The 12,118-nt window shown below is 42.1% G+C and overlaps 1 protein-coding gene across 1 annotated transcript in view; it reads left to right on the top strand.

Moving 5' to 3' along the window:
* Positions 1–12,118, top strand: part of Cep128 (centrosomal protein 128) — a 348,062-nt gene that overhangs the window by 22,762 nt on the left and 313,182 nt on the right. The window contains exon 6 of the mRNA XM_032908227.1: positions 11,386–11,512. Coding sequence (XP_032764118.1) covers positions 11,386–11,512 — 127 coding nt within the window. The remainder of the gene's footprint in view (positions 1–11,385; positions 11,513–12,118) is intronic.

The following is a 12,118-nucleotide window of genomic DNA, read 5'->3' as shown; positions in this document are numbered from 1 at the left end:
CTCATAACCACCTATCACTACTGTTGCAGGGGATCTGATGCCCCCTTCTGGCCTTCGTGGGCAGCAGGCGTGCCTATGGTGCACATACCTGTAGCTAAGACAGTCGTACCCGTAAAATAAAAGTAAAGCAATCTTTAAAAGCATTACATTTTATTTATTCATTGTGTGCATGTGTGTATATGAATACGTGTGCATGTATGTGTGTACTCACGTGTACACGTGCCTTAAAATGTGTGTTGAAATCGAAGACAGTTTGCAGGTGACCTGTCCAGCAGGTCCAGTTATTCAGGGGTCCGAAGAGGCGCTACCTGAGGGTCAAGCGGGGGGAGAAAAGAAGGAGACCAAGCAAGGGTCTGTTGTCAAGGTCTCGTTTATTGAGAGGAACGTACAGCATTTAAAGCTCTGAGGCAGGAATTGAAGCTTAGGGTGGGGGAGTATTGGGAAGTGCCCAAGGATATAAGGTGAATCACTAAACTGCAAGATATCCTCCTTAAACAAAGAGGCAGCAGTCTTCCAGGGACGTGTTCAGTAATCTGCTCAGGGACATCCAATGTTTGCTCAGGCTGAAACATCCTGTGATCGCTCCCGGAATCTTCCTGGAAGAGGCTTTTGTCCAACAATCTCATAACCTTACAGCAGCCACCTTAGGGGTGAGCATCTGTGGCCATACAGCCCAGAGTCACGTAGCCACCTTGAGCTATGCAGTCACAAAGCGGCCAGGCCCAAATCCAATACGGCTCCCTACATGCAGGAACAGATATTTCCTTTTACTGTTGGAGTTCTAGGGATTGACTTGGGTTATCAGGATTGGCAGTAAGTGCTTTTACTTCTGAGCTATCTTACCAGCCTTATGTATATGCAACATAATAGACTCATATATTTTCGCTAGGGATAACTCAACTGTTAAAAACATTTCACAATGATGAATACCCATTGCCTACTTGAATTAGCATTTTTCTTTTAAAATATAAAGAGACTCAGAATCCACTCTTTTGCCTTAGGAAAGACAGGAGCTTTTATTATTAACTTAGATTTTATAAACGACTATGCTAATCCGTAGTAAATGGATATGCAGGCTGTCTGTTTAAATCTTCGTTGGTGGCTTCACTCTGCGACTGTAATTTATCGATGGGTAAGGGGAACAGCTTGCAAGTATGAATATCTGCGGTGGTGGCTTTGTCCTGAGCTGATTTTCACCTAACAAGGCAACTACGATGGGTATTCACTGTGGTCTTTACAGCCCCGAGTGGGATCTTGTTAGGTCCTTTCGCCTCGCTGTCTCAGAATACTCCGTATTTTACTGTTGTGCCCTCAACTCTATAATCTGCAACCCTAAGTTTATTATTTATTTCACTTTAATTTTTATTAGCATGCATTAATTTACGAAGTGTTGGGTCCCTTCATGGTGTTGTCACTCATGGATGCACTTTGGTCATACTCTGCCCATCCCCCACTGTGCCTTCTTCATTAATTCTGCTCTTCTTTTCTCAAGGAGCTCCCTCTCATGTCACTTAGTCCTTCTGAGTCTGACTTAATTTACTGTCACAATGACCTGCATTTCCCTGGAAATGATATGGCTTCATTTTTCTTAATGGCTGAATTATATTCCAGTGCATGCATTTATGTGTCTATATACATACATGCACATTTATGCGGTATATCACATTTTCCTGACCATCTGTTGGTGGGTGCTGGGCTGGTTGCATGCTTTGGCTATCATCGGTCACACAAATGAGCAAGATCATGCGTGCAGGTTTCTCTGCAGTAAGACCGTACAGGTTTCTCTGCAGTAAGCTGCCTTTGACTCCTGCATCCAGCCCTAATTTTAATTCTTTGCTTATTGTCTCTGAAGGCCTTGATGGGTCATGTGGAGAATTGTGAAGTCTCTGGTTTTAATACAGGAGCAGTGTCTAACTTTCTGTAGTCTTCTTAGGAATTTCCCTACTGCTTTGGGTTTTAAATATTATCTTCTTACAGTGCTGTAAGAAATAATGTTTATATTTTCATTTTTAAGATAAGAAAACTGGGTCACAGACTGGTCCTTCACTTGCCTGTGGTCTTTTCAGTGACATTTAAACAGCAGGGTGCATTTCAGAATGTAGCATTAGGACTCAGTGACTCCACTGAGCTGACATGGTTACTCACTGTTTCCCGATGGTGTAACTTTAAAGATTTATTTTTATTTATGTGTGTGTATGTCCATGCCTAAAGAGTTGAGAAGAGTGTGTCGGATCCCCTGGAGCTGGAGTTCACCCTGGTTGTGAGCTGCCCAAGATGGGTCCTGGGAGGTGAACTTGTGTTCTTTGTAATAACTCATGTGCTCTTAGGTTAAGCTATTTCTCTATGCTGTAACTTCATATTTCTGGAAATGAGGACCTTAAATTGAAAATTTGGGAGATTATATGATCACACACCAGGGACTGAGATTTTGGAGACCACTTGCACTTACTGAAAATAGACCCAGCATCATAAAGTCATTATATCTTAGGTGGCACAAGGCCTGGAATGAGAGCAAGTTGGAACCCATACAGAATGGAATTGGGAGGGAGTGTGAGCTAGGACTGAGGTCTAGAAAACAGCTCTTGTCACTGCTATGCAGGGGAATAGAGTCCAAGTCACCTGTAGCGGCACAGGCTTTCCCCTTCTCCAGTACCACAGGTTTCCTCACACGGCTCTTTTGTAGATGTTCTGGTCAGTGACCTTGTGTAGTTGTACATTGTGCCTTGGGCTTCCGAAGCTTTTGTCCCTGGGTTATTTTTCACACTCTGAATTTCCCGGGAGCTCTGCGAACATCTAAGTCACATAGGATGACATAGGTTTTATTCAAATATTAATGGGCAGATTTGAAACATGTTTTTCTTTACAGTGTTGGAATATTTCAAGAACTGTACAGCAGATTAGCTTTGTCATGCTTCTCCTAGATCACTACCGTTAGTGAGAGAACAGGCTATGCTCACATTGATGTAGAAGTGGGCCATGTTCAGGCTGAGTGTTAAGCATGGAGGCAGTACTGCCTGCAGTAGGAGTTTGGGTAGTTAATAGATATTAATAGGTATTAAAGTATAGTCCTGCTTCATAGCAGTGGGTTAATTAAGTTCATTTTAAAGATAAAGACAGGGTAAAGACATAAAATCAAATTATAACATCGAAACTTGCACTAATAGGTTACTTTTTTTCTAATACATACTTTGATTAAAAATTTCCTTTGGGGAAAGGCCATCCAGTGACTGGCCCAATGTGGAATCCATCCCATGTGCAGGCACCAAGCCCTGGCACTATACTGATACCATGCTGTGCTGGCAGACAGGAGCCTAGCATGGCTGTCCTCTGAGAGGCTTTATCAGCAGCTGACTGAGACCGATGCAGATCCTTACAGCCAACCACTGGACCAAGCTTGGGGACCTGTATGAAAGCGTTAGGGGATGGATTGAAGGAGCTGAAAAAGATAGCATCCCCGTAGGAAGAACAACAGTAGAGCATACACAGGCTGTTTGTGGTCCTCGGCACATGTGTAGCGGAGGACTGAGTGAGGCCTTGTTTGGCCTAAGTGGAAGAGGATGTCCCTAATCCTGTGGAGACTTGATGTCCCGGGGAATGCTGGTAGGGGAGTGAGGTGGAGGTGGGTGGATGGAGGAGCACCCTCTTAGAGGCAGAGGGGAGGGAGAGTGGGGTGACCAACTCTGGGATGGGGAACTGGGAAGGGAAGGTAAATATATAAAATAATTTAATAAAAATATTAAAATAATAGAAACTAAAAAGCCAAAAGTAAACAAACAAACAAAAAACCAAAAAAAAAAAAAAAAAACAAAACCAAAAAAAACCAAAAAACAAAAAACAAAAAACCCAACCAACCAACCAAACAAACAAAAACCACCACCAACAATTTCCTTTGGGAATAATATGAAGGTCCCATCTGGTATGTGAATTCTTGTGAATGTTAAATAAAGTCCAGGTTGTTTTTTTTTTTTTTTTTTTTAATCTAGTGGGTTTTGTAACAGTGAATTAGTTAATCTGCTTTGGTGGGTCATGTCATCCACCCAAGAGCTCTCTGAATTGGTGAATGAAAGGCACACATACACACACACACACACACACCAGCTAATTTTGTTATGCCTTGACTAGCTCAATGGCTGAGCACTTCTAAACCTCCCTGCAGCCAGCAAATTCTCTCCTCGGCATTTCTGACTTAGCACCTTTTAAATCTATATTTTATCTTGTTGCCCTGGCTCCTTTTGGGTATCCCTCATATCTTTGCTGCCCAAGACACTTCTGGGCAGCCCTTTTGGGGCCTGCATTCCTTCTTGTACCTACAGTTTAACTGTTAACTCCCTCCTGTTCCTTCCCAGCATGGTCTGATCTACTCCCTTCTTCTGGCTTAGATCCATTCTTTTTCCTCCTTATGTTTCTTCTCCCAGGAACCTAGAAGTCCTGCCTCTCTCTACCCAGCCATTGGCCATTGGTCCTTTATTAATCAATCAAAAACCAATTGGGGACAGAGACCTTCAGTGTCCAGACATGCAGATTCCTGATTTGGGGGCTGAATCAAGACAAAGCATTAGAACGAATTCCTAATAGGTGTCACTTGTCAAAAGTATCTGATGACACCAAACAAAGTGGTTTTAGCCAGACATTAGCCATTTATTGTAGCCCTGAGTTGAAGGTTTCAGCTCTTTGCCTGCCTGATTTGCACTGATTAAGTGCTTGAATGTAAGGTGTCCTGTCTTTCAATAACTCTAAGTAATGGTGGTCTGTGGGTAAGAAATTTAATTAGTTACATTCTATTAAGTCTATTTTAATAAATGTACTTCAGAGTTTTGAATTAGGTTATTCTCTTGTTGAAAAATATATCTCCAAGTTTCTCATGTGAAGCTATGAGATGTGAAAATAGATGGGAAAACCCCCAGAAAGTGAGGAAATGGCTCAGGGTAAAGGAGCTGTCTGTGCAAGGATGGCAGCTCATGTTGTCCCTGCAACCCTCGCGGTGAGGAGAGAGACTCCGCGAAGCTGTCTTCTGACCTCTGCCGTGTCCCTGCATTCACATGCAAAACATAAAAGGAATTTCCTTGAGGCTTATGGGAGAAATGTAGTCTTTGGAGTCAGAATTGAAATTGAATTCTGATTTCTTTCCTTAGAAATTACTTCAGTTACTTTGAACAAATTATTAAACCTTTTGGAGGCTGAGGTTCATTATTTAAAAAATGAACATAATCATGCATGCTTCATTATGCTAATGTTTAAGTGCTCATAATGCATTTGCCAAACATTTATTTGTAATTTCTTTAATCTGTCTAAAAATCCCTATTATTAAACATTTACGAAGCCCATCTAAAATTTACTTTATTCATGTGTTTGTGTATGTGCTCACGTTCACAGCCCATGGCCAGTCAGAAAACAACTCTCTCTCAGGAGTTGGTTCTCTCCTGCCACCTTGTACCCAATGTTCTAGACTGCTGAGCCATCTCCCAGCTCCCTATGAAAAGTTATAGCATTAGGCTGGACATTATTCTAAATTTTATCCAATTTCTAGAGTGATTAATTTCCAGTACTTATCATTGCTCCTAGATTTTAAAGTGATGCTTTATTTCTTTTGTTCTACAATGTATATATGTGTGTGTGTGTGTGTGTGTGTGTGTGTGTGTGTGTGTGTGTGTCTGTGTCTGTGTCTGTGTCTATGTCTATGTCTGGTCTATGTATATCTCTGTCTGCATATACCTGTCCTTCATCTGTCTATCTGTCTTATCTGTCTGTGTCTGTCTGTCTCTCTGTGTGTCTGTCTGTCTATATTTTATTACTTTAGCTGTAGCTTAGGATTTGTTAGCAGCCTGCTCACATCTAAGAGATTTTCACATGGCGTGTCCTGGCTTTGGTACCAGTTCCCTTTCTAGACCAACTGGCAAGGGAAAGAAATGCAGTAGTGATGCTCTGGATGACTGGGGGCTGCTGAGGTAGTGAGGCTTTGATTCGGGCTCTGGTGGGACCAGTTTTGTATTTAGAACTCTTTTCCTCCTTCAAGAACATAGCTAATTCTAGAGGTGGCCTCAAAACATCAGTGATCAGAAATCACTTGGAAATGTAAAACCTAGATTAGGCCCTTGCAAAAATCAGCTGTGACCCCAAAGGGTAATCTAAGAGAAATGATGGATTGAAACTGAGAATAGACCAGCCTTTGAGGGGACAGAAAAATTCCTATTCCTACCTGGATTGAGGCAGTTTGGGATTTCTATTGACTCTAGTTTACTTCCTGCTGGAGGGAAAAATCACACACCTTCTGAAGGAAGATGCATTCTTCAGAGTTTTAACTGTGTGTGTGTGTGTGTGTGTGTGTGTGTGTGTGTGTGTGTGTGTGTTCTATGTGATAACTATGGTTAAATATATATATATACACATGTGTGTGTGTGATAAAAGAAATAAGCAGACACAAGAGAATATAAACTGGGACTGAAAAAATAAAGAAAATGTAGACAGGAAGGTAACAGCAGGACGATGAACAATCATGGTAATATACTCACAAACCATATGAGAAATAATTGAAAACTAAGTAAAAATGGCTAAACCTAGAAAATCAGTTGACATGAGTAACCAAACAGCTTTCAGTGGGAGGACTGACTGGAAGCTGGTAGGCAGTTGGAAAGAGAACGAATGAAAAGGCAGCCAGGGAAGATCTCCAAAGAGAATTTACGGAAGAGTGGAAGGGTGAACCACACAGACGAGACACTGGTAAAAGACCAGAAGGGTGAGCCAGGACAGCAGTACAGTAGTAATGCGTGCCAGGATGGTGGCTCCTGCTCTGAGTCACCGCACTCATGAGGCGAGGCAGGAAGATTATAGAGCCAGCCTGGGCTACAGTGGGAGGCACTGTCTCAACCAAACCAGACCCTTAAGAAGGAAAGGACGAGGGCAGGAGACAAGAGGAGAGAACAGAGTAAAACTGATGAATGACTGAGAATTTACAGCTCATGAAAGATACCAAGTTATTCATTCTGTGATCCCTTTGGCTAAGACAAAACAAATAGAGCTCAAATAGCCACACAGTAAAGCAGCAGAGAAGTTAAAGAGAAGACTTGCTAATCCAAGGATGGATACAAATGTGGTCCTGGTGGGGCTGGGGGTGTTTCAGGAAGAAAGAAGACTCAGCAGAAGGGAAAACCGACGACTGAATATGAAGAACATCTTGTTTCCCAGAAACAACAGGGAGAGACGCAGCTGACTTTGCTTCCAAGAGTGTGCTCAGATGAGAGTTAGCCGCTGGAAGGAGCCGAATGAGATGACTCCATATGTGTCTTTTCTGTCTTGTCCATGCTTTCCTGTGCCTGGGCTGGCTAGTTTCCTTTCACTTCCTCAGACTGTTTGTGCTCGCAGTAACAGATGTTCTGGTCTTGCCGAGGCTGGACCCCTCAGTGTAGGGGAATGTCAGGGCGGGGAGGCAGGAAGGCGGGTAATTGGGGAGGGGAAACATCCTTATAGAAGGGGGACTGGGATGGGATGGGGGCTTATGGATGGGAAACAGGGAAAGGAAATAACATTTGAAATGTAAATAAAACATATCCAATAACCCCCCCACCTTTCCAGTCCTGCAGATTGAGTTCTGCAGTTCTTCTGATCAACTGTTCCCTTTGACCTTGTTTGTGAAGAGTCAGACATGCTTTGCGTTATTGCTGTGGTCTTACTTTTACTCATGTTTGCATAGGGCTCCTAGCAAGAGCTGAACTTTCCCACAAGTTGGGGTGGACAGGTTTTCCTCTGTTCTTTTGGGTGTTAATTGAATCTTCTTAAGTTGACCACTGTGTGTTTCTCTGGATCTTATTCCCAGTATTTAGCCTATTTTGTTCAATATAGGTAGCTCTTTAAGTAGTGAAAGTGTCAAATACCAGCTTTGACACCAGGGTAAACTGAGGTGGGGTGTAGAGTTAGCAGTGGGTCAAAATCTTGTAGCTTCTGACAGTTCAGGGCCTCTGTTGATCATGGCAGGCAATTAAAAGAGGAAAAATGGGGTGGGATCCGTTCATAGCTGGTGGCCCTGACAGCTCGAGACTAGCACTACTTGTAACCTTCAAGAAATTCTGAATTCTCTTTCGTCTTCTGGGGCCAGAGCTTACTGCTTCTGGTGATTGCCTCCTGCTGATAGCTGCAGATGATGAGAAAAACAAACAAACCAACCAACCAACCAACCAACCAACCAACCAACCCTTAATTTTCTGGGCAGGCAAGAAAGAAAAATAAATCACAAAGTCATACACACATTCAATGGATGAAGCAAAGGGGACTTTAACAAGTCATACCAATTTCATATATGTACATGCCTACAAACATATACAAATACCAACATACATACACACATACCTACATATATACATACCTACATTTATATACACAGTTTATGGACAGAGCAACGTTCTGATGAGCTGACTCCCACATCCTACATGCTTACATATGTATATACAGTTAGTGGGTGGAGCAGAGCCCCAACCACCTTATACATGAATATATATGCACATATGAGGTTGGTGGAGAGACGCTCCAACAACTTTATTATTAGTTTATTATTTTTTTATTAGTCCTTTTTGTATTACCTAAAACAAAGTTTTCCATATAAGAAAAAGAATTACTTCATTCAAAAAGAGATAAAATGTTAAACCAGAGGAAGTTAGGTACAGCAGAATTGTTGGTTATAAGTTCAAAGCAATAGTTTTATTTGTCTTTTATTCTATGAGCTTATTTCAAGTTTAAAGCAATAGTTTTATATGTTCATGGCCTTATATTTATTATGTTGCACACCTGTGGCCTCATCCTTGGAATGAGTGTTTTTCCTTGGTCATACATTGGTCCCAAACATACTTCTCTTCCTAGTACAATTCCGTGCTTATGACACATAAAGGTTCATAGAACTCTTTTTGCACCTTTCTTATTCTGCATGGGGGGGGTGTATATTTACTTGAATCAATTCAGGAGTTCTATAAAATCATTATCAGGAATTATGAAATCTATTGATCTAAATAGCATTATTACATGAAAGTTCATCTTCATATTGATTCTGTAGGAAATCTGCCCAACAGAATGGGTTAATACCCAGGAGACAATAGGCAGTGAGGGTCTCTCCAGGCCATGCCAGATACACGAGGAATACAGCAATGGCAAACATAGAAAAGCGTCTGCAACCCCACCAACAATGGAGGAGTGTTCCCCTTTCTCCACATCCTGCGCCAGCATTTGCTGTCGCCTGAGTTTTGATCTTAGCCATTCTCACTGGTGTGAGGTGAAATCTCAGGGTTGTTTTGATTTGCATTTCCTTATGACTAACGATGTTGAACATTTCTTTAGGTGTTTCTCGGCCATTCGGTATTCCTCAGCTGTGAATTCTTTGTTTAGCTCTGAACCCCATTTTTTAATAGGGTTATTTGTCTCCCTGCGGTCTAACTTCTTGAGTTCTTTGTATATTTTGGATATAAGCCCTCTATCTGTTGTAGGATTGGTAAAGATCTTTTCCCAATCTGTTGGTTGTCGTTTTGTCCTAACCACAGTGTCCTTTGCCTTACAGAAGCTTTGCAGTTTTATGAGATCCCATTTGTCGATTCTTGATCTTAAAGCATAAGCCATTGGTGTTTTGTTCAGGAAATTTTTTCCAGTGCCCATGTGTTCCAAATGCTTCCCTAGTTTTTCTTCTATTAGTTTGAGTGTATCTGGTTTGATGTGGAGGTCCTTTATCCACTTGGACTTAAGCTTTGTACAGGGTGATAAGCATGGATCGATCTGCATTCTTCTACATGTTGACCTCCAGTTGAACCAGCACCATTTGCTGAAAATGCTATCTTTTTTCCATTGGATGCTTTTGGCTCCTTTGTCAAAAATCAAGTGCCCATAGGTGTGTGGGTTCATTTCTGGGTCTTCAATTGACTATGTTCATCGCAGCCTTATTTATAATAGCCAGAAGCTGGAAAGAACCCAGATGCCCTTCAACAGAGGAATGGATACAGAAAATGTGGTACATCTACACAATGGAATATTACCCAGCTATCAAAAACAATGACTTTATGAAATTTGTAGGCAAATGGTTGGAACTGGAAAATATCATCCTGAGTGAGCTAACCCAATCACAGAAAGACATACATGGTATGTACTCATTGATAAGTGGCTATTAGCCCAAATGCTCGAATTACCCTAGATGCCTAGAACAAATGAAACTCAAGACGGATGATCAAAAAGTGAATGCATATCGCTCCTGAGAGACACAGCCAGAATACAGCAAATACAGAGGCGTATGCCAGCAGGAAACCACTGAACTGAGAACAGGACCCCGTTGAAGGAATCAGAGAAAAGAACTGGAAGAGCTTGAAGGAGCTCGAGACCCCTATATGTACAGCAATGCTAACCAAACAGAGCTTCCAGGGACTAAGCCACTACCCAAAGACTATACATGGACTGACCCTGGACTCTGACCTCATAGGTAGCAATGAATATCCTAGTAAGAGCACCAGTGGAAGTGGAAGCCCTGGGTCCTGCTAAGACTGAACCCCCAGTGAACTAGACTGTTGGGGAGAGGGAAGCAAGGGGGGGAGGGTTGGGAGGGGAACACCCATAAGGAAGGGGAGGGGGGAGGGGGATGTTTGCCCGGAAACAGGGAAAGGGAATAAAACTCGAAATGTATATTAGAAGTACTCAAGTTAATCAAAAAAAAAAAAAAAAAAAAAAAGAAAAGCGTAGCAGCAAGAAGCAACCCTGGGACAGCCCCTGGAGTCCATGCCTCTTTAGAGTACACCCATCGCAGCCATGCAAAAGTGGTCCGGATCCAGGAGGCCCACTTGCTTGCCACAACCCTTCCTGCATGGCCTTCACCATCTAAGTGTGCATGTGTGTCCACCCACAAGTGCGTGCTGGTTAACAGCACCGGTCCCTCGTAGGTGCTGACATTGGTCCTCACAGTCACCTTTCAGTGAGTGGATGTGGTGCTCTGATGGTGGTGGTGCACGTTGTTGTAGTGGCCTCCGTCTATTCAATAGCTGTTTAGTCCAGCCTTACGGCTCTGGGGTTTCTGACAGAAAGTTTAGAAGGATGCTCTTTCTTTTTCTTCAAACGTGTTGGCTGGTCTTGGTATATTTCTCCGCAATTGTGAGTTTGTCATTTCAGTCCAGTTTACAAGCTCTTAAATGAGGTAGGCATCTGTCTGGCAATAGGGGGTAAGGTAGTGATGGATACCATTATAAGCCCAGTGTTAGCATTTGTTCTTCAAATACTTACGCTTATTAGTTTTTTTATTTCCTAACAACTCAATTGAAAACTCGTCTGCTAGCCTTTTTTCCCCCCTGGGAAGTTAGATATTTCAGAAACGGCTTTCAAATCTGCAGTTTAGTGTGGTTGAAGTTAAGAAGAGTAACTCATCCTCATCTTCAGTTAAAGGAAGATTTGGAGCAGTCAATAAACCAGCTGAGGAGTCAGCGCTTACGGAGAAGCTCAGGAGGGAGAAGTGTTTCTGTCACCAGCCTGAGTGCAAGTGACTTCGATGGTGGCGCTATGGCAGGTAAACCCCTCTCCTGGTCTAAAAATGACCTCGATTCCAACGCTGTGGCAGGTGAACTCTTCACATGTTTCAAAAGCCTTTTTCCTTTTTACATTTCGAAAATATTTTTGAAGTGCATACTGAATGGATTTGGTTTCTAGAGAAATACAGTATGTGTATAAGATTATAATCTTGAAAATTATGTATACACACACAAGATTATTAGATGCAGTTGTGGGAAGTATAGTGTGTCTCTTTTTAAGGGTCTTTGAGAGTCTGGCCTTGTTAGTTTTATTTTTCTCAGGCTCTGTAGACCGCCTGGAGCTGCCCAAGCTTCAGAACAAAAGAGCAAGTGAAGATTACTTTGTGGTATGTTTTCTTGCTAATCTTGTCCTGGCGTAGTAGTTTTAAAGTTTCCGATTATCAAGTATTCTATAACATATGGTAAAAGCAGGTGGATTTTAGCTTTCACGTTCTGCTAGATGCCCACAGTTGTGTTAAAAGTTATTGAAAACTTTGCCTATAATTAATCTCATATTTCCCTGTAGCCCTGAGAATCATTTTTGAATGACACAGAAACCCCTCCAGTGATGGGACTGATTTAGATGGAGGGACATTGGTACCTTG

Source organism: Rattus rattus, chromosome 7, assembly GCF_011064425.1.
Source record: "Rattus rattus isolate New Zealand chromosome 7, Rrattus_CSIRO_v1, whole genome shotgun sequence".
Lineage (NCBI taxonomy): Eukaryota > Metazoa > Chordata > Mammalia > Rodentia > Muridae > Rattus > Rattus rattus.
The sequence above is the reverse complement of the archived record's forward strand: the minus strand, read 5'-3'. Positions and strand labels throughout refer to the sequence as shown.